Below are 22,971 nucleotides of genomic sequence, written 5' to 3' on the forward strand. Positions count from 1 at the left end.
AAATAGAGTAGGTTTATGACTTATTTTGAAGACATGTAATATGTTTCTGTTTCTATTTTAAGTTACATACAAAGAAAAATATTTTCACATAAGAAAAAAAAGCTATTTTAAAATTCATGTCATGTCTATTAAAATGTCTACTTAAATTATATAATTTGTCTTACCAGAGAGTACCATCCAATGCCTCATGGGAGCAAGCAATGAAAATGATTATTAATGATCCCCGATACAGGTAGTATGTCCCCTTTTCCATATTTCATTTTCAAATTTAGAGTACTTTGGGCAATTTGTTCTTGAAAATTTAATCATTCAGAAGTAGAATCTGATTTAACCCTTTTGGAATGTTGTAAAGTAGTTTTGGCTATAAGTTCTTTTCTATAGTTTTAATTGGATTAACTATGCAATATGCTTTAATGTTATGCTGAGTTTTTTGTATTTTTTTAAATTTAAATATTTTATATCTTTAGAAAAATTTTCCATGGTTGCCTGATTCATGTTTTTACTTTCCCTTTCACCTCTCCCCCTCCCCCCATAGCCAACATGCATTTCCACTGTTTTTTTTTTATTTTGGTGTATTTTTTTTGTTTGTTTGTTTTTGGTGTATTTTTTTAAGAGAATGAACTACAAGTATTGATTTGTGTTTTGTTTTTTCATAATAGAAAGATTTCTCATATTTTCCTTTTCATGAACAGTAATTACTTATTTCTTCCATTAAATTTTAGGGAATTTGGTGAAGCATAGACTATATTTTCCTGTCTGAAGTTAACATAACAGGATTATTTTTTTTTCCCTTTTCAGTGCCCTGGCAAAGCTCAGTGAAAAAAAGCAAGCCTTTAATGCATATAAAGTCCAGACAGAGAAAGAAGAAAAAGAAGAAGCAAGATCAAAATATAAGGAAGCTAAGGAATCTTTTCAACGGTTTCTTGAAAACCATGAGAAGATGACTTCCACTACCAGATATAAGTAATTTCTGAGATTTTTTTTCCCCACTTCATTTTTTTCCTATTTCAATGTATTTGGTTCCCAGGGGAAAATAATCCTTAAGCACATTTAGATGTAGAAATTTACATGTGGATGTATATAAATTATACTAATATTAAATAAATTATGCAAAACCATTATTAATCAAAGCATTACTTTAATATAAGAAGTTGTACAGATTATGGCAGCATATTAATAGATGATCAGATAACAAAAAGACCCAGGAGAATTTTATATTAAATGTTTTTCTGTTAAAAAATATCTAATTTTTTATTTTAATATTTAGAAAAGCTGAACAAATGTTTGGAGAGATGGAAGTATGGAATGCAATATCAGAGCGAGATCGTCTTGAAATTTATGAAGATGTGTTGTTTTTTCTTTCAAAAAAGGAAAAGGTAACTTTCTTTACTCCTATCTAGATTTCCCTGAAGCCCAGAGGATGAAATAATATTTCTTTTGCAGGGTTTCGGAGTTTTGTTTTTCCATTAATACTGAGATTTTAGCCTTTTAGAAAATAGACCACTGAGGCAGCTAGGTGGCTCAGTGGATCTCAAGCCAGGCTTAGACAGGAGGTCCTGGGTTCATATCTGGTCTCAAATATTTCATAGCTATATGACCCTGGACAAGTCACTTAACCCTCATTGCCAGGCGTTAATGCTCTTCTGAGACAGAAGGTAAGAGTTTATAAAAAAAAAAAGAAATAGAACACTGAAAAAAGGCTCCTCTTCCCCTCCCCCTAAAAATAGGCCAAAGTTCTTTCTATATGCCAATACTGGTGATGCAAATAGGAAATGGAGTTACTTCTTGCATTTGAGGAGCTTGTTCTTTTATTTTTTTAATTAATGATTTTTAATTTTTTTATTGGAGGGGCTAGATGGCACAGTGGATATAGTGCTGGGCCTGAATTTTGGCCTCAAGACACTAGCTGTTCAGCCCTGGGCAAGTTATGTGACCCTTTTATTTTTATTTATGTCTTTCTTTCCTCATCAAGGAAATGGCAAATCAATCCAATATCTTTGCCAAGAAAACCCCAAATGGGGTCATGAAGAATCAAATGAAACTAAAACATTATCTATGTATGTTGTTTTAACATAATCTATTTTCCCAGAATATTCTTTTACCTCATTTCCCTAACTAGAAATCCATCTCTTATAAGAAAGAAGTAAAAAGAGGAGCAAAAATAGTAAAACTAGCCTAAAGAGCATTCAAATCTTAACATTTTTACAATATTTCCTATATAAAATATACATAGTTTCATTGTGTTAGTCCCCAGTATCACTAAAATATGGCAGTTACCTTTTTTGTATCTTTTCTAATGCCAATCTAGGTAATCATAATTTTACAGCATTAAACTTTGATTTTGTCACTGTTTTACTTTTCTTACATAGTCTTTGTGTATGTGCATTTTTCATAGTCTTTGTGTATATGCATTTTCCTTGTTCTACCTTTTTTTTAGTATCAGTTCATATTATCCCACTTTGCTTCTTTGTATTCAATTTGTATTCATATTTCATCATTCTTTACAGGGATAATATATTACATTCATAGAGCAAAACTTTTTTATTCACCAATCAGTTGGCATCTACTTTGTTTCCAATTCTTAGCTGCAAAAAACCATCATAAAAATTTGTGGTTTACATAGGGCATACTTATCATTGACCTCCTGCAAGTATATACTTAACAGTGAAATCCTGGGTTAAAAGGTATTTCAGTTCCTTTCTTATCATACTTGCAAATTGCTTTGAAGAGAAAGGCAAAGAAGGGAATAATCATTTATACAGTGCCTATTATGTGTCAAACACTTTATGAAGCATTTCACAAATATTGTATTTGATCTTTGTGACAACCTTGTGAGTTATTGTAATTCCCCTTTTACAAGATGAGCAAACTGAGGCAAACAGTTTTAAATAACTTCCCCATGCTCATTTATGTGTCTAAAGCTCGGTTTGAATTTAGGTTTTCTTGACTCCATTGTGCCACCTCACTAGTCTTCTTACTGAGAATTTCTATTTCTCAGCTTCATGTGAGACCTATGTGGTAGTACACAGAAATTGTTTTATTTTAGATTTTTTACATATGCAAAAATATTCGAAATAACACTTTTTGTAATAACAAAGAACTAAAAACAAAGTAGCTGCCTGAGGTGCCTGTCACCTCAGGAATAGCTGAGACAAGTTGACCTACTCGAATGTAAAACAAGCATGAAAGTTAAAATCTTGAAAATTACAAAGAAAAGAAGCATAAATTAGGGGGGAAACTAGTGATGCTCAGATAAATCTGCTTCTTTGTTAAAAATTGGCAAGCCTCTAAACCAGTGATGGCGAACCTTTTAGAAATGGAGTTCCAGCTCTGTCCCCAGACCAAGTTTCGGACCTGCACCCCGCCCTTCTTACCTTAGACAGGGGAGGGAGGAAGCATGTCCATTGGGCTGCTGAACAGAGGCGCAGGTGATGAGAAGTGCATGTGGAGAGGGGGAGGAGAATAGCCCCAAGCATTCCCCTCTCCTTCAGCTATGCTCCTTGCTGTGAACTATACTCCCCTTAAACCTAGCTCCTCTCCAAACCCACCATTGGAATCACCTTAACCTGTCTGCCCTGTACCCTCACGCAGCATGTGAGCCCCCTCCCCCACCAGTGCCTTACCCCCTACAGGGGAGGGAGGAAGCACTCCCATTGGCTGCTGGGCAGAAGGATGGGGGCTTTGAAAAATGTTCTCAGGGGCATTGAGAGGGGGAGGGGAGCAGCTCTACCCTGAGTCCCTCTGGCTTCCTCCTGATGAACTTTGGTTGGAGATGGAAGTGCCCACAGAGAGGACTCTGCATGCCCTTTTTGGCACATGTACCATAGGTTCACCACTATGGTTCTGACCCATCCTGGTAAAAAAAGAAGAGGGAACAAAACAGTGAAGGAATTTTAAAAATCAGAACCTTCTGTTCAAAGTTACATACTGATAAAACTTAGAATTTTTGTAAAAGAATTATTTTACAAAACTATAAAATACCTTAGCAAGATGACAGTTATAGAGAGTATAATCTAGTTTCAGTGAGGAAATTGAAATCATGGTAAAGTTGTTAACAATGGTAATATTTACAGAATTCTCCCAGATTTTTAAAGGAAAATTAGTAGTTATACTGATTTATTGTCAAATTGAGAAAGAAAAATATACCTGCTAAATTTATTTAACGAGATACATAGCCAGAGAAAGATAAACCAAAGAGAAAGAGACTAGTATTTGTAGGAAGGATACAGATGTAGTTTAAACCTTTGAAAAAAAGTGAACAATTAAGTAAATTAGAAAAAAGTCCCAGTCATTCATAGAGTAGAGGCTTTATTTTAAGTAGGTCAATAATGTATTGTTATGCTGGGTTATTCTTGAAGATGAGGAAATAATTTTTGCCCAGAACATTTTATTCTAAGATTTTTTCTTGTTTACACCTCAGGCAGAATAATGTCCTAAGTTATTTGGAAGTTAGGAAAAACTTAATGGTTATCATACTGGATAGTCTTAGTTATGGAGGATCTGAGTTTTAAACGAAATTCTTTGTGGCTGATATGTCACTTGCTTTGTTTATGTGAGAAAGTTCATTGACAAGGAGAGGTCAGTACAGAAGTGATTATGGAAAACAAAATGTGTCAATGAAGCTTATAAAAATAAAATAGTTTGTTCTTGTATCTTCTTAGTACTTGCAGGGGTCTTTTGTACATTTCAGGTAATGTTTTTTGAATAGCTGAAAATGGATTAGTTTTTGAAACTTGTACATAGTCCACACATTAAAAATGTAACCTACTTCCTTCTAAGTAGTAAATACATACTCAAAAGTTTTTAGGTATTTGCTTTAAGGATAGTTCATGGTACACTATTTGATTTTGATGCAAATAAGGAAAAACTTAATAGCTTTAATGACTACATATGAGGTTACAGTCTTAAGAAATTGGACTTTCAGACTACAGTTTTAAGATGATGATGTTATAATCATTGGCATGAATGAGGTTAAAGAGATTGAGCAATTCAAATAAGACAAAGTGAGGGGCCGCATTAATGATACTTAGAGGATTATCTGAAGAATCTATAAAGTTATCTTAAGTGTGAACCAGCAAAATACTATTACTGCCTACAGTGATGATAATATGAAAATATTAACCAGCATTTAGATAGTGTCTTAAGGTTTGCAAAGCATCAACTAATTTAATTCTCACAACAGTTTTGTGAGACATTAATGTCCCCATTGTATAGGGAACTATATTCAGGCATACAGTGGTTAAGTCACTTTCCCAGGGTAACATAGCCATTAAGTTGTCTGGGGCTAAGTTTGCATACTTATCATCCTGACTCCAGGTAAGAGATAATGTAACCTTTCCCCTTATTGTAAAATTACAAATTTACCCCCAAACCCAAAATGAAAACTTTTTTTATTGTGTTGGCTAAGTTGCATTTGACCTCCAGGTAGCATTTGTTTCCATTTATGTGTTTTGATGCTGTTGTAGGAACAAGCAAAGCAACTGCGAAAGAGAAATTGGGAGGCCTTGAAAAATATACTTGACAACATGGCTAATGTTACCTATTCCACAACATGGTCTGAGGCCCAGCAATACCTGATGGATAACCCTACCTTTGCCGAGGATGAGGAGCTACAGAGTAAGAAAATAAGAAAAATACACAAACACACACACAAGATACACACTTTTTTTTTTAACTCAGCTATTATTTATACTTGGCATGAGGGATTTTTAATTTTAATGCCTGATATACAATGACATACAAATTAACGAGGACAAACTAAGAGATTTATACTTACATTGGTTTATGTAGTAAACTTTAACTTTTTTATAGCTTTCAAAAATTTAATATGTAATATGCCCTTTTGCTGCATTGACTTCACAAGATTATATCATACCTTAATTCTTCATCATGAAAACACATTTTTATCACCTGAATATTAACTATTCCTCTGGCAGATATTCCATTTTTCTAAGTCTAGCCTGCATAGGTTTAAATCAGACAAGTTTCCCAGCCATTGTCTTTTCTTGAATATATAGACTAAGCTTTCTTTACCTAAGATGTGATACAAAGGCATCTTGTATTCTGTTTTCATTTGAAATGTTGTAATTTGGGGACGCTTCTGTTTCTTAATATATTAATTCTATTAATGATTCCTTCTGTGGACAAATATTTCAGTCACTCTGAAAACTTTAAAAAATCCCTGAATATATGGGGGTGGGGAATATTTTACAATGTGATATAAGATGCCCAGATTTTACAGGTTCATCTAGACTCCTTTTTTTTCTTTGCTTTTTTTTTTTTTTTTTAAACCCTTACCTTCCGTCTTAGAGTCAATACTGTATCTTGGCTCCAAAGCAGAAGAGTAGGAAATGGGGTTTAAGTGATTTGCCCAGGGTCACACAACTAGGAAGTTTCTGAGCCCAGATTTGAATTTAGGACCTCCTGTCTCCAGGCCTGGCTCTCAATCCACTGAGCCACCCAGCTGCCCCCTCATTTAGACTTCTGAAAATGATTTTGATGTATTCTTGAAATAAAAAGTGACTTTCATAAGTAAATATTTTTTTCAGTCTTCATTTCTCTATACTTTGCATTGTCTTAATCCAATGGCAAATTTTTAAATTCAAAACAGCTTTTAGTATCTCTCTTTACGCATTTTCTAGTTGTTCTCCAGTAGATAGATTCCTCTGAAGGTGTTTTCGTTTTTTCCTAGTGATTTGCTGCTAGACCATATTGTAGTACAATATTAGCATCCCATTTATTGACATATTTCTCATTACAAATAGCTCTGCAATATCCCTTATAGTCCTTAAGTGTGCTCATTAGAGCTTCAAACTTAGCACATTTCATTAGAGTATTATCCAGTTTTTAAAATCACATAATTAAAAACAATAAAAGACAGTAATGATGAAGCATGTCTTTATGGTACAAAATTCAGCACTCAACTGACAGAGCTGACTAAATGTGGAGAGTCCCAACTTGAACAAGTTTCATTTGGTCAATGCAAGATATTCTGAGGTAGCCTTGTGTTAGAAGCACTTATGGACCGTTGCTATAACTGATAGAACTGTTTCAAAATCATTGTTTGTTGGAAATAATTTGCACACTACTAGAATGTCCTTTCCTAGAAAATGTGTTAATTGTTCCTAAAACAGAAACGTCCTAAGAGATGACCAAGCCATGAAATTAACTTTTTCAGTTTCACGTGAATTTCATTGATAATTCAAATCACATTCATTACCATACAGTTTTGATGTCTTATGTCCTTAAATTTTGTTTTGTCAAACAGGTCATTTTTTTAAAGCAAACTCTTATTTAGCCTATTGTTATTTTTATTGACATGCAGTTAAATCTTTCCTTACTCAAGTGCTTATTTTCCTGCTTTAGACATGGACAAAGAAGATGCATTGATATGTTTTGAAGAACACATCCGGGCTTTAGAAAAAGAAGAGGAAGAAGAAAAACAGAAGAGTTTGTTAAGAGAAAGAAGGCGTCAACGTAAAAATAGAGAATCTTTTCAGGTGAGTTCTTCACCTTCCCTATGTTATGGAGATGACCCTGATATCTTAAAGGCTTTATCAGCTGGATGAAAGCTTGATAGCTTCTGTTATGCTGGAAACTCTTCAGATGTCTTCTCAACAGGCTTTTTGAGGATCAGCCTAGCTAGAATAGAGAAATTCAGCATCAATAGGTTATACTTCTTTTAGCCTTTAGAAAGGCTATTATTTATTGTTCATGAAACAATAAAAAGTATGAAATGATTGCCAGTCATCTGGAGGGGACACCATTTGCTTCTGTAGTGACTGGAAGAAAAGCAGTAGAGAATATTAAAGAACAGACAGTTTTTTAGGTCAACCATAGACCTAGTTATTGGTATATTCTAAATATAAAGTCTTGTCTAGTGACCAGGAAGATCACATGCTTTTGGAAAGACTTAATCATGGTCGTGTTTATATTCTCATTGACTGAAATCGGAATACAGAAGGATGTTATTTAGTCTAGTCCAATTCCCCCCACCACCTTATTTTGGAGATGGGGAAACAGGCCAGAGAGTTTTATGTGAATTGTCCAGTCAGCTTTATCAAGATTTGAACTCAGGTCTTCTGACTCGAAAACCAAATACTATACACTTCCTTGGTTCCACATGTGATACAATAGCTCATAGATTATTATAATCTCATGGAATGGAATTGAAAATATCAACTCCTGTTGCATAGTCTTTTTCCTCATTTCTACAAAATATTAGAGAGTAATTTATACATGTGTTGAGTTAGGGCATCCTTGATAAAATGTCAGAAGGGAATAGATGGGCATTTGCAAATGATAATCTCTAGCAGATCATGTCTTTATCATCACATTTAAAAGAAAAGTATAGAGAAGGTATAAGATCCCACTCATAATCTCTGATAATTACATTCTCTATTAATTGGTTCTAGTCCAGTGGAAATGTGCCACTTGAATTATAATAATTCAACTGTTTTACATGAGCAATTATTTAATTTTTCTTAGTTGTACTAATTGGGATCAGGTAGTATAAAAAAGCAGTTGATTCAGAAGGGCAAGAAATAGCTTCCTCCAGCAAGATGTATCTCTTGCATATATTAGAATAATACAGGATGCATAAAAGTCTGTGATACTCATCCTTTCATTAATATTAAGCAGTAATATAATAGAAAGACATGCTTGTCAAACTTTTGTCCCTGCCACTGTCAAATGAAACACTTGTTCTAGATCAGTGGTTCCCAAACTTCTTTGGCCTACCGCCCCCTTTCCAGAAAAAAATATTACTTAGCCCCCTGGAAATTTTTTTTTTTTAATTTTAATAGCAATTAATAGGAAAGATAAATGCACCTGTGGCCATCACCGTACCCTGGATCACTGCAGCACCCACCAGGGGGCAGTGGTGCCCACTTTGGGAATCACTGATCTAGATGGAAAAGGAAAGATCCCAAGGAAGACGAGATCTTTTGTGTATTCCTTTTTGCAAGTGACACTGCTGATTACATCATCCTTTAGAATATTACAGTCTTCAAAATGTACTAAGAGTTTCCACCTTAGGTGAACGATGCCTATTGTCTGATTTGTTATGCAGTTGGATGGAATACCAATAAAACTGATCCACCTGTACATATAGTTTAAACAGAACAAATAAATAGAGAACATAAGTCCAGAAATAATTAGAACAAGCTAGATTATCTTTCGTGACCCAAAGTTTTTCCTGAGAAAAATTTTGGTGACTTTCTCATCATCAAAGCAAACCCTATACATCTGCATGTGATCCCATTTTGTCCTACATTCAACAGCAGAATATCTTTCCTATCTTTGTTCTCTCCATTTGCAGGTTGCTTCCCTACTACCTACAAAAACCCATGTCTTCCCTCACCCTTAATAAAATTTTCTTTTATGTGTTTTTATTCCCCCATCTCCCAAAGTTTAAACTCTTTGAAAAAGCTCTTATATAGTCAGCACCTACACTTCTGTTCCCTTCTAATCTGATTCAAATAAAATTGCCCTTCCCAAGTTACTAATGATCTCTAAATTACCAAATCTAATGGCTTTTTCTCAATCCCTGTCCTTCTTGTCTTCTCTGCATCTTTTGATACTGATACTCTGTCCTCTCTGGGCTTTTTTGATACCATTCTATCCTGGTTCTCCTCTACCTGTAGCTGACTGCTCCTTCTCACTTTCCTTTGCTAAATCTTCTAGGGCCATGTTCACTAAGCTTGGGTATTCCAAAGGCATTGTCCTCAGCCCTTTTCTTCTTTTCTATTGCTGATCCTCATCCGCTCCCATGAATTCAGTCATCTTCTCTACATAGATGATTCTCAAATTTACTCATCTAATTTAACTTTTCTTTTGACCTCCAGTCTTAGTATATCCCTCTTCAACCATCTTAAACTGAATTCTCTGTTGTTGTAATTGTTCAGTCATTTCAGTTGTGTCTGACTCTTTATTAATCCATTTGGCATTTTCTTGGCCAAGATACTAGAGGGGTTTTTCATTTCTTTTCTCTAGTTCATTTTATAGATGAGGAAATTTGAGGCAAATATGGATAAGCGACTTGCTCAGGGTCACAGAGCTAGTAAGTGTCAGAGTTCAGCTTTTAACCTAGAATGATGAGTCTTTCTGATTCCAGGCCCTGGGCTCTATAAAACATACCACCTAGCCACCCCCCTGGATATTCTATAGACATTTTAAACCCAACATGTCCAAAAGTGAACCCATTAACTATCCCACTAAATTCTCCCTTCATCCTTACTTTCCTATTCCTGACTAGAGTATAAGTCATCAAACTGATGGGATGGCCGTTGTTGTTTTATGGAACTATGAAAATGTTTTTTTTTTTTATATTTTTGAATACAATAAACTATAAAAGCCATTCTTAGCTTACCAAGAGACCCACTGATCTAGGCCACCACCATCCTCCCAGTCACCCAGGCCTGTAACCTAGGCCAGTGTTGGTAAACCTTTTAGAGATTGTGTGCCCAAACTGCACCTTCAAGCTGCATGTGAGCCCTCTGCATTACCCCAGACAGCAGAGGGAGGAATTGCTCACTCATGTTTGGCTACTGGGTAGAGGGGCAGGGCATGTGAAAATTGTCCTCGGGCACAATAAAGAGGGGGCAGGGAGTAGCCCCCTCTGGCATGCTGAGGCACATGTGCCATGCCTTTGCCAACCTAACCTAAGTGGTATCCTTAACTTCTCATTCTCACACCTCTCTCACCCCTACTTCCCACATCTATTTTATTGACAAATCCTGTCAATTCTACCCTTACAGTACTTGATTTTTTACCTGCTTTTGTCTTCTGAGCACTTGGTACACAGTAAATTCTTAATAAATGCTTATGGACTTGGTAGGAATATATGACTAAGTCATAGAATACTATACTCTCTGAAGAATTCAAGGTGCTGGTCTTCAAGAGGGACCTGGAGAGGTAAATAGTAGGAATGAGTAGGTAGCAAAGAGAAGTGGCATACAAATATCCTCAGAGAAATATATAACTGGAAAGGGAATTTTTGAGGTTATGGGATATAATTAAATGAGCCCTTACTACACAGCTATCCCATGCAAAGGAATTATTAGTGCAGAATTTTGACAGTCACATTATAAGTTATTAAATACTAGATTTAACTAGCAGTAGTTTTATAGGAAGTATTTTAAAAAAATGGAAACTTAGCACTTTAATACACCTTGGATTAAAGTAGCCTGACAGGAACATACATATATATGTATGTATGTATATGTATATATATGTATGTATGTATGTATGGTTTTCACAATTTAAAATATCATGTATCTTTTATGTTTAAGTAGCTGATTATTTTTATCTAAATATGAATGTTTTCAGATATTTTTAGATGAGTTACATGAACATGGACAGCTGCATTCTATGTCATCTTGGATGGAGTTATATCCAACAATTAGTTCTGATATTAGATTCACCAACATGCTTGGTCAGCCTGGTAAGGTTATCTTCCTTCCTAACTTAAAATATGATCATATATGGAATGGACAGATTGGGGAGGGGGAGGGACATTGTGGATGGGGAATATTTTTTTTCTAAATGAAAAAAGTAATTGCAGCTCTTTGGTTAGAGCTAGCTTTTGACTTCTCTAGTTTTTTCATTAGGATCAACTGCACTTGATCTTTTCAAGTTTTATGTTGAGGATCTAAAAGCACGTTATCATGATGAAAAGAAGATAATAAAAGACATCCTAAAGGTAAAGAAATGAGATGTGTTTACATGAGTGGCTTAACAGTGGTAAACAACTTAACTGTATTTAAGAACTCTGGATTGGGATTTTATAAATTTCTCATAATTGAAGTATTTGTTTTATAGGATAAAGGATTTCTGGTTGAAGTAAATACTACTTTTGAAGATTTTGTTGCAGTAATCAGTTCAACCAAAAGATCGACAACATTAGATGCTGGAAACATCAAATTGGCTTTTAATAGTGTAAGTTATTGTCTTACTGTGCAGAACTTGCTATAAAGTTAACATGAAAATATGCTTAGTGAAATAATAGTTCCATTTTAAAGTTATTGGGAGTAAGGGGAATCAGGTAGAATGACAGTTACATTTTGCAGGGTAGAGAAAATAAAACCCCTTGGAATGTCATGTTTGCATGTATCAAGTAATATTAAAGCTATATCAATTAAATTTTTTCTGTTATTTCATTGTCATTTATTTCAGAATGTCAAAAATTAGAATTTAAAAAACTTTATTGATTTTTCTACTATATCCACTGCTAAGACAAATCTTTTTTTCCCCTTTAGTTGTTAGAAAAGGCAGAAGCCCGTGAAAGGGAACGAGAAAAGGAAGAGGCGCGTAAGATGAAACGAAAAGAGTCTGCATTTAAGAGTATGTTGAAACAGGCTGCTCCTCCGATAGAATTGGATGCAGTCTGGGAAGATGTATGTATTTGTTTTTGTTGTTGTTTATTCATGCAGCTCTCTGTAGATATCTCATTAATGTTGTCTTATGTATTACAAAACCATACATCATAGGTCAGAGGTTTTTATAAAAGGGTTCTTCACCGTTCAACTTCCTCATTTTACCAATAAGGATATTGAGGCCCGTAGAGATCAGAGGATCATAGATTAAAAGCAAGCTAGAGCTCTTTCTGAGATCACATAGGTAGTGAAGGACAGAGTCACTATTTGAACACAGTAACTCCACTATGTTCACTATGTATAGAGAACTCTTGATTCTAGATCCAGTGTTTTTTTAGTTGTATTCCTATGCTCTTCAGCATATTTTCCTCTATGTTGTCAGACACATTCAAAGAGGATAAAAAAGGCATCAATATCAACTTCCACGTTGATAGTAAACTATTTAACTCCAGTTGACGAACTAGATCAAATTATTTAACAAGCCAGACCAAAGTAGAAGGAGGGGGCAGTTGGTGTTCAACTTAACGTGAGAAAAAAGTATAGGTTGCTCAAACTTTTAACATCACTTGTTTTTTACCTTAGGCATTTTTGGGGCTACTAAAACTGTCTTGAAGCATAAACATGGGAGGTAGCTGAAGAATACCTTGCCTTATTTTTAATTTTGAAAATTATGGGTTCATTTATATTGTTTACTTAGTAATGTTATTATGGACTTTTCATACAGATCCGGGAAAGATTTGTAAAGGAACCAGCATTTGAGGATATCACTCTAGAGTCAGAACGAAAAAGAATATTTAAGGATTTCATGCATGTGCTTGAGGTAATTTTAATCTAGTTCAAGTAATTATCTTTTATACCACTGTTAATGTAGTTGCAGCACAGAAGAGTTTTGTTTGTTTTAGATCTATTGTATGTATCTTTTCTTTTTGAACATTTAAAATCTAATTTAATTCAGACCTTTAAGATTATAGCACTATTGGGTTTCTTCATGTTAAATAGATTTATTATATCAGCCCAATTTGAATTTAAGCACCACCACCATCTCTTGAACAACATGTGAAGTAAATATTTAGGGGACCTCTAACTCAATCAATCTCAGAAAGATTCAACATTAGGAGTCAACTATAATGTGTCCCCTGGTGGGCTTCCTAATGTTCCTACAAGAGAGTTCACAAAGGAAGCCAAACGGCAAGCTGTTGGCCAATGAAAGGATCTGGGGGCAGGAGCTTACAGTTGAAAAGCCAGTGTGGGAAGTTGTTTCAGTTTTTCTGGACTGGTCTCCAAACTGTCTTTTTTTCTGGGCTTACTATTTTATCTCAACTGGCCATCTCTGGCAAGCAGAGGAGGCTTGAAAGTTAAAAAGGCTGAAACCTACTTTTCTCTTTCTTTCTCTTTACTAATAAATGTTTAAAATTCTAGCCTCCAAGATTAATTTTTATTTATAACACATGTGAGGAGCTTCCTCTAGTACCTTTTCATTGTGGAACATTATTATTATGTGTCTTAATTACATGTTTTTAAACTAGAAAAAAGTTCTGAAAAATGAGACAGTCGGAAAATACTCCTTAAGATAAACATGACTATGGCCAGCTACTTTTATGTTGCTCTGGGATCTTTTAGCTAAAAGTAAATTTCTCTATGGGCTTTTATTTGGGTAATTAGCTTCACTCTTCATTGTTTGCTCCAGTTTCCTAGCTTGCAGTTCAGGTTTCAGAAATGTTACCTATAATTGACCTAGCTCGATAATGAAGAATATAATTTGCCATGTCACTAATGTTATCAGACTTAAAAACCAAATTTATTCTTAAAGTTTTCAGTATAACACATAATTTTGTTATATTGGTAATTAGACTTTAATGGATAAAAATTTCCTGGAAATGACTATAACAAATATTAAACAAAGTTTCCACTTTTTTCTTTTCACTTTTATTTCTCCACCCACAATTACTTTAGAAGTTGACTATTTTTCCCTTTTGATATAATCATCCCTGTGATAGTCTCCTGTCTATGACCAACTTAGCTAAATACAGAGCACTTATCACCAGCAATTTGGGCATGAGATGATGATATGAGGGGAATAGTGGAAATCAAGAGTTTGACAATCCAAATGATCCCATCTCACTGTATCCTTAAGTACATCAAGAGTTCTTTGAACATCTGTTCTTTGGGCCCCTTCCTGGGTTTTTTGTTTGTTTGTTTGTCTTTTTGAGTATTGGAAGATAATCAGACAATAAGAGCTTTGAGACATGAGGCTGTGAAATGAAAAAGAAAATATAATGCTGTGTAGCATAATTCAAGAAATGCATGGCAGCAAAGGAGAGTAGAGAGAGCATAGTGAAAATAGATTTTTGCGACTCATAATTTTTAATGTCTTAGTGTACCATTAGAGAAATCCTTCTGATTTAGCCTTCTAATTAAAAAGAAAATTTGGTTTATCTCAGGCAGATTATGATGTATAAGGCAGGGAGATAGCCTCCTTTTGGTCCCCCAGCAACTTTTCAAGGCTTATGAATTACAAAGCCCTTTATTAACATGTCAGGTAGGAGGAAGGGAAAAAAAAACCTGTAATAGACTTTTAGAATTTTTTGCCACTAAATACCTTTTATCTTAATGTGGTAGAGGACTATGTATCCTGGGAAGTTATTGGCATAGAACAACAGGGTTAATCAGAGTACTCTTGTTGTCATTGTGCTTTTTAAAAATAGAGTTTTCAATGTATTAGAAAATCAGTTATCTCATCTTTGGCAGTGGCCATTAGCAAATAATTTATGTCATTCCTCATCTGTACTTGGCCTGCTGCCTCCATTCTATCATGCTATATAGATTTATACATTCTAGGTCACTGGGTAAGAAAGTGGTAGCAGCAGGGGGTGGGGGTGCAACTTTTTGGACAGTATTAAAAATTTAAGTTGGGAATTGCCTTGGCTAACATTTATGACTTATCTTTTAATATCTGATTTGAGGCCTTTAACTACTTATTTAGTGGTAGATCATTGGGAATGGATGCAAAGTACTACCTAAACCAAATCTAACTTTGTTTTTCCTTTAAACTGTAGCATGAATGTCAGCACCATCATTCAAAGAACAAGAAACATTCTAAAAAATCTAAAAAACATCACAGGAAACGTTCACGTTCTCGATCGGTAAGGCTCTTGTTCATAGAAGATTACTACCAGGGTGTTTTTCTCAGAATGATCGCCAATTTGTATCTCAAATGATTTCTGCCCCTAGGGCTCAGATTCAGATGATGATGACAGCCATTCAAAGAAAAAGAGGCAACGGTCAGAGTCCCGATCTGCTTCAGAACGTTCTTCTAGTGCTGAGTCTGGTGAGCTTTTCTCTTTATCTTATTAAAATGACTAGAACTTTTAGTGCCTTAAAGTATAACATTGCTTCTCTTCTCCCCCCCCCCCCCCCCCCATCTTTCTTAGAGAGAAGTTACAAGAAATCGAAAAAGCATAAGAAGAAAAGCAAGAAGAGGAGACATAAATCTGTAAGTTAACCATCTTCATCTGGTGGCTCACCAATATCATTCAAGCACGTATTAAATGATAAGTCTTAAAAGTATAGAGAAAATATGAAAATGAAAAGATGGGGCACATGTCTAATAATCTCTACCCCTGGAAAGGCTGCAGCTGTTCAGGAGTTCTCAGCTGAAATAAGGCTAAAGCCAATTAGCTGTTCAGACTAAGTCCCACATCAATATGGTGAGTCCTCAAGACTAGGTTGACAGAGGAGGTGGGACAAACTAGTCCAAATAGGAAAAACAGTACAGGTTAAAGTTTGCCTGCTAATCAATATTCATATCAGGCCCATAAATGGTAGGTACAGTTCCAGCCTAGGCAGAACAGAGATCCAGTCTCAACAAAAAAAATAGTTATCAAGTGGGCCAAGGTCAGGATGAAGATGAAATGTATTCGTATATAGGTATTTGCAAGATACATACTAAGTAGATATAAGGATACAAATTAACTTAAAAGGGGCAAGCACCAACCACTGGGGGCGGGGGTCCAATGAAATTTTTGGGAAAACCAGAAAGTCTAAGAGGCAGAGATAAGTAAAACATGGTCAACACCCATCTCAAAGGCACAGAGATGATGAGTGTCATGTGAGAATTACACAGTGCCAGCCACAAGGTCTTAAAGATTATATAGTCTCTTAAGTAATTTTCTGTCTATAGTACCCATACCTCTTAAATTTACCACTCAGACAATTTGGGAGCTGGTGGGGACTTTAGAGATAATTGACTCTGACCACCTTCATTTTGTATATAAGCTTTAGGACCAAAAAAACTTAAACATCTTACCCAAGTTCCAATTAGGGTAGCATTAGAACCAGGAACTAAACCCAGGTCCTCCTTTGCCTCCAAATTCAGTGCTTTTTATACTGTATTTATGGATTCCTAATATATAATCATATTTGCTCCCTTTAGTTCATATTCGCTTTTTGGGGAGGTTGAAATTCCTGTGTCTAGTATATGAGAAAGATTTACCTGGCTACTAAAGAGCCCAGTATCCTTAACTATGAAAAAACACATTTTGGGGACAACTAGGTAAACAACAGTGGAATAAACACCAAGCTTGGCGTCAGGAGGACCTGGATTCAACTCTGGCCTTAGATCCTTCTTAGCTGTGTGACCCTAGGAAGTCACTTAACCCCCAGTTGCCTAGCTTTTGCCCCTCTTCTATCTGAGAACTCATACTAGAAGGTAAGGGTTTTTCAAAACAAAACGACAAAATTCTGACATCTGGGTAATAAGAACATTGTATAGATTGTAGGTTTTCCATTTTATTGTGAGATATGGAGACTATGGCAAGGGTTTCTGTTATAATCTGAAGCAGAGCTTTAGAGAGGCACTTAAAAAATTTTATTGACAATCTTTTGTTTATATCTTTATTTCCTCATCTTTCCTAACTCAGAGAGGTATACATGGGAAGAAACAAAGAGGATGAAAAAAAGCAATTTAGTTAAATTAACCAATATGTCAATTAAGTCTGATCAAGTGTGTAATAGTCTATATATCCATAATCTTCCAACTATATATACAAGGAAGGGAGATGAGCACTTCCTTGTAACTTTTTTCAGGCTCCAGGTTTGGGTTTAGTGAGTTTTTTGTAATCCCCTTTTAATTTCATTGTCATCATTTCTTTACTTTGCATCAGTTCATGTAAGTTATTCAATATCTCCCTGTAATTCATAATTTCTTAAAAGTAGTCCATAACATTCACATACTACAATTAATGATCATTTACTTGTTACCAGTTATTTGTAATTATAAATAGCTTGTATTTTTGACCTTTATTTTACCTCCTTACAGTAAAATTATTTTACATTTTAATAGAGGGTCAAAGTAAAAAACTATGGAAATTTTTATTAATTTGAGGTTGCTTTACAGAGTAATTAAATAATATATAGCTTCCACCAACAGTGTTTTTTAGTGTTCCTGTTTCTCTAGCTAGAGAAACATTTCTTAGTGTTATTGGAATGCTCTGTTTTTGGTATGAGCCTCCAACAACAGACAAATTTCTCTTTATTGCAAGAAAACTACACTGCTACTTTGTATGAGAATTATCTTAAATATTACCCCAATGAACTGTTTTTTTTAAATAGTAATTATTTTTGATTGTACATGTCAAATTCTAGAGGTAGGACAAAGGCAGAGAAGAGAGATTTGAAAATCAAAATTTTTAATTAATTTAAAAATTGGAAGAAAATAAAATATAATTTTAAAAAATTATATGTCTTTTGTAGGATTCTCCAGAGTCTGATGCTGATCGAGAGAAGGATAAAAAAGAAAAAGAACGAGAAAATGAAAAGGATAGAACTAGGCAGAGATCAGAATCAAAACACAAATCACCCAAAAAAAAGACTGGAAAGGATTCTGTAAGTATTTCTAACATTGCCTCAAGTGTATGTTTATCCTTTATGCAAAAATGTATGTATTTCATTAATTACAGTAATATTTAAAGGTTAGCCTTAGGCCAAGTACTAGAGCATTCTTAAGAAAAACAACTTAGCACGCTCATCTAATCAAGTGCCTCTTTAAAAATATTTTTCTATTTTACATATATCCAAAATTAGAAAATTTGTAGTACTTATGAAGAAATTCTGTAGCATATCAGGATAAATTTTATTGAAAGATGTAATGTACCAAAGTCACTCTTCAGAGCAAAACACTACAATTCTTACCTACAAAAAAATTGAGGTGGCTTATTAAAATTTTTTTTTACTTAATTTTTTTTTAAACCCTTGTACTTCAGTGTATTGTCTCATAGGTGGAAGATTGGTAAGGGTGGGCAATGGGGGTCAAGTGACTTGCCCAGGGTCACACAGCTGGGAAGTGGCTGAGGCCGGGTTTGAACCTAGGACCTCCTGTCTCTAGGCCTGACTCTCACTCCACTGAGCTACCCAGCTGCCCCTATTTAATTTTTTTAAACCCCTATTTTCTATCTTAGAATTTATATTGTATATTGGTTCCAAGTGTAAATGAGGGAATGAAGGAAAAACAGAAATGGATTGGAGGATTTAACACTACACAAGGCAGTAGAGCCACCTCACTACTCTCAAAGCATGACTTTTTTTTAACAGGACCGAAAACATAGTTACGATATATTTTTTAATACCTCATGGTAAAATCCCTCATGGGTTAGACTTGTTTAGTGGATTTGAAAAAAGGAATATAAGTATTGCATAATTTGAGTACACCAATGATTCCATAATCCATTGTATAATCCATTGTGTGGATTGGGTATAGTTTTCCTGTTCTTCCTCTGAAGCAACAAAAAAGGGTAGGTAGACAATAATGTGAAGTTAAAGAGTCTTTTGGAAAATAGCTTTATCAGTTTGTGGCACAGAACTGATACTGCACAATAAATTCTTTTCTCTTCAGGGATTAATGAGTTTCTTAATATCAAATAATTTTCATCATAGGTAACATTTTCATGTTACTTCAAGATTTTAAAAAATGCTGTTAATTCTCAATGTCTTTCCAGGGTAATTGGGATACTTCTGGCAGTGAACTGAGTGAAGGGGAATTAGAAAAGCGGAGAAGGACCCTCTTGGAACAACTGGATGATGATCAATAAATTAATTATACCAAATATATGTTTACAGTATAATTAAAAATGTCTAGTTCAGGACAGGGATTCTGATGTTTTAAATTCCATTGAAGCAACACTGGGTTTTAATTATATCACAGGAAGAAGTGCATCTAAGTAATGTTACAGTGGAGTTGACTTTAAATCTGCAAAAGAGAAGGAAATTCAAAAGTGAACATAAAAACTTTTGATTCTGTATAGAGAATCATTTTCATATCATCACTCTGAAGCCCCTTTTTAGGGTACAACAAAATAGGTTAGAGATGGTGGTTTCTTGATTACCACAGATGTCCTTACTTTTGTGTTCTAAAGTCAATGCCACAATGATAGATTTTTGAGGTGGTTTGAAATTTGCAGAAGTTGGATTTTGAAGATATAATGAAACCTTTTTTGATGCATAGTGGTACAAAAAAAGCACCAGCAACTGATCAAAATGCTTTTTTGTGCACTTCCTAACTGGTTTAACTGATGTGAATTTTTATGGTGAACTAAAAAAAAATAGGTGTTTTTTGATGGAAAACCCTTAAGTATAGAGTAGTGCTAATGGGCACTGCTGTATCATAGCCACCATTGTGAATTTTAAGAGCATCTGGATGAATAAAACAAAAGGCTATTGTGAGGGCATTATTTGAACATCTATTTTGAGGCGATGTTTAAAAAAAATTAACATCAAATCAGATTGTAAATTAATTTAAATATGTTGCCTTAAGGACCTACTAAAGAATGTGCCACCAAATTTTAAGTGACAGTTGCAATATCCTTGTCTAAAAAAAAAAATCAATGTCGACTTAAAACATTTTCTTTAACAAAAGTTGTCTTGATTTAAAAAGAAAAATCAGATTCCTTTCTGTCTTTCTCTCTCTCTTTCTCTCCCTCTTGCTTTTTCTCTCTCGCTGTCTCTTTTTTTTTTTAAATATCCTCTGTCCAGTTTTTCATTGAGGAAAACTTTTCCCTACTCAGTGAGAAGTATTGACTTCTGTGGTACACATTCTAAAGCATTTCTGATTTGAATATTTTTGTACATTTTTATCGATTATTAAACCTTCTCTTCTAGCGTGTACTAGTATTTATTTCTACTTGAAATACGCTGTACAGCTCTAACAGAAATATGGATATTTTATGATTCAGTTAAGCAACAATGTGATGTATTTACTCTAAGCCCGTCGAAGTTTCACTTAATAATTCATCTTCCTTTCCCATGTAGTTTACTTCTCTTTTCTAATGATACTTATAAGAGTACTTATACATAAATCAGTGCATATGAGGCCCCTTTATTTGTGCTTCAAACTAAAATGTTCATACATAATATTTTTGTGAGAAGTTGGTTTAAAGCGAAGCTGGAGGCAACATTTTACATGCTTGCTTCTAGAGGTTGGTATTTGTCACTTGAAAGATAAAACTGGCTTATAGTATTTTTTTGTTATCAGGGAGCACTTCTTGTACAAGAAATTGTTTCACATTAAATAAAGCATACCCCACATCTGGTGTTAAAATATATATTAGGTACCCATCAGTCATTATTTTATTCATTAATTTTGGTCATTTTGTGGACCCTTATTTTGAGTTGTGTTACAAAAAATTAAGAGACTATTTTACCCCCGTGTTCACCATCTTAAAAAAGTTGAAAGTGGTTAGTGTTAACCAGGGGAAATGTTACTGAGACATCACTAACAAATGTTATCCTACAACAAAGCCATGAAAAGCTTTGTGACTATTCCCAGCTTTTCTCCTTCCCAAATAGTCGTTTTTCTGCACTGCATTAAGGTGATACTTGGCTCTGCAGAAGGTATGAGAATCAAACTGTCTATGTATGAGAAAATGTGAAGCAATCAAATTGAGTTGCTTAAGGTTTTACTCTACTGTTGTATCTAGAACCAAAAAGAATTGTAAAAGCTTTGGCGGCAGGGGCTTATTTTTACTTTAGTTTACCTTCAAAGAAACTCCATTTGTGTTTATGGTATATATATATATATATATATATATGAATATATATAAATATATATAGTTAATAGTACTAATCATGTCAAATGCTTATTTGACATGGAAGTAGAAGTGGGAAATCTTTTAAGATAAGCTTATGATTTTGACAAAGGTAGCAATGTTTCACAAGATAATTTAGAATTTATGTAAAACATTTTGCTTTTATAATTTCCATGAATGAGGAAGATTTTTTTAAAGTAAATATTACTTTAAAAGTTTTGTCTTTATTTTTCCATTAAAAATAAAAAGCTGTATATATGTGTTTTAGCATGTTCTTATGTATTTTTCTGAATTTCTCAAGGATATTTTGCATAGACTTAACTCACTAAATCCCTGCTAGACAATCTGTATGGAATTTTCTAAAATGGAACTGTTAAAGTACCCCCAGTTTCTTTTTGCAGCTTATATCAGCCATGGAAATTATCTCAGGCTTAAAAATAATAGCTGTGAGTAATTAAAAGCAACATTCTAATTGAAAATGATTCCCCTGCACCCAGCATTAATACACTGGAGCCTCACTATTCCATTATGTAGCATGAAGGTTTTAATGACCAGAAACTAGGTAAAGCCCTGGGTTGACTCTAACCAGTCCTTGGAAATATAGTTATTCAGAGAAGCCAAAACTCACTTATGCTGGTTTTCGACCAATATGCTCATGCTCAACAGTGAAATTATGAGTGTGGGAATTTAAGCTCTTCAATTTGCCTTTGTAATCTTACCTTGATGGGAATCTGGGACTATTGTTCGGAGGGTTTAAATTTACTGTAGCTTATAAAATACTGGATGCTAGTTTATTTGATCTACCTCTCCATTACAAAGAGTTAGAATTTTTTTTTGTTCTTGAGCAAGATGACCCTCCCTCTTTGTCATTAAATACAGTTCTTTTGTAGGAAGACTGAATCACTTTGAATAGCAAGTTATGTTTCCTCTAGAAACATGGTAAGACAAAAAATTGTCATACAATCTGTTTAAGAAAGACTTTATCTAAATTTGTTAATTTGATTATATATAACTCCTTCAAATTCTTCAATAAGTGCTAGGAACTGAGGTTTATAAAAGCCCTAGGCAACATTTCATTTTCATTTCTTAAAACAGCTGCAGATACATTATTCTCTCTTTGCTCAGTTAGGAATTTCTTAGCATTGAATAAAAAAAAAAACAATACTCACCCCCCCCAATCCCCCAACCAAACTGATTTAACCTTTTTCATTCTGAAAAGGATGGACTGCCACTAGTTAGCTGTGTGACTTTGTACAAATCACTTTCTCCAGGCCTCAGATTCCTCAACTATAAAATGGAGGGGGAGGGGAGGAAGAAGCTGAACTTCTGATATTTTTACAAGTTCCTTCCAGCTATTAAGATTCTGTGAGTTCTGAGTGCTGGCTAGGTAATTTTATAACTGAATATGAAAAGGGAAAAGTCTCTTCACATAGTGACTGAGTCTTGACTATTTTTAACAAACTTGATGAGAAAATAATTTTCTTTATCAAATGATGGAGGGCAGGACAAAGTTTTGAATG

The 22,971-nt window shown here is 34.4% G+C and overlaps 1 protein-coding gene across 9 annotated transcripts in view; it reads left to right on the forward strand.

Moving 5' to 3' along the window:
- The window catches only part of PRPF40A (pre-mRNA processing factor 40 homolog A), a 56,054-nt gene extending 35,754 nt beyond the window's left edge, over positions 1-20,300 (forward strand). For 5 of the 9 annotated variants that reach the window (XM_044669863.1, XM_044669865.1, XM_044669867.1 and 2 more), the window contains 15 exons: positions 168-232; positions 799-963; positions 1,268-1,376; positions 5,466-5,616; positions 7,366-7,499; positions 11,329-11,443; positions 11,610-11,701; positions 11,821-11,937; positions 12,258-12,395; positions 13,099-13,194; positions 15,431-15,517; positions 15,606-15,702; positions 15,806-15,867; positions 18,126-18,257; positions 19,367-20,300. In XM_044669863.1, the coding sequence (XP_044525798.1) occupies positions 168-232; positions 799-963; positions 1,268-1,376; positions 5,466-5,616; positions 7,366-7,499; positions 11,329-11,443; positions 11,610-11,701; positions 11,821-11,937; positions 12,258-12,395; positions 13,099-13,194; positions 15,431-15,517; positions 15,606-15,702; positions 15,806-15,867; positions 18,126-18,257; positions 19,367-19,459 (1,653 nt within the window). In that variant the 3' untranslated portion in view covers positions 19,460-20,300. Of the gene's footprint in view, positions 1-167; positions 233-798; positions 964-1,267; positions 1,377-5,465; positions 5,617-7,365; positions 7,500-11,328; positions 11,444-11,597; positions 11,702-11,820; positions 11,938-12,257; positions 12,396-13,098; positions 13,195-15,430; positions 15,518-15,605; positions 15,703-15,805; positions 15,868-18,125; positions 18,258-19,366 lie in introns of all 9 variants that reach the window. The other 4 variants (XM_044669862.1, XM_044669864.1, XM_044669866.1 and 1 more) reach the window with 1 other exon arrangement.
- Positions 20,301-22,971: the final 2,671 nt, after the last annotated feature.

This window comes from Gracilinanus agilis, chromosome 3 (assembly GCF_016433145.1).
Source record: "Gracilinanus agilis isolate LMUSP501 chromosome 3, AgileGrace, whole genome shotgun sequence".
Taxonomy (NCBI): Eukaryota; Metazoa; Chordata; class Mammalia; order Didelphimorphia; family Didelphidae; genus Gracilinanus; species Gracilinanus agilis.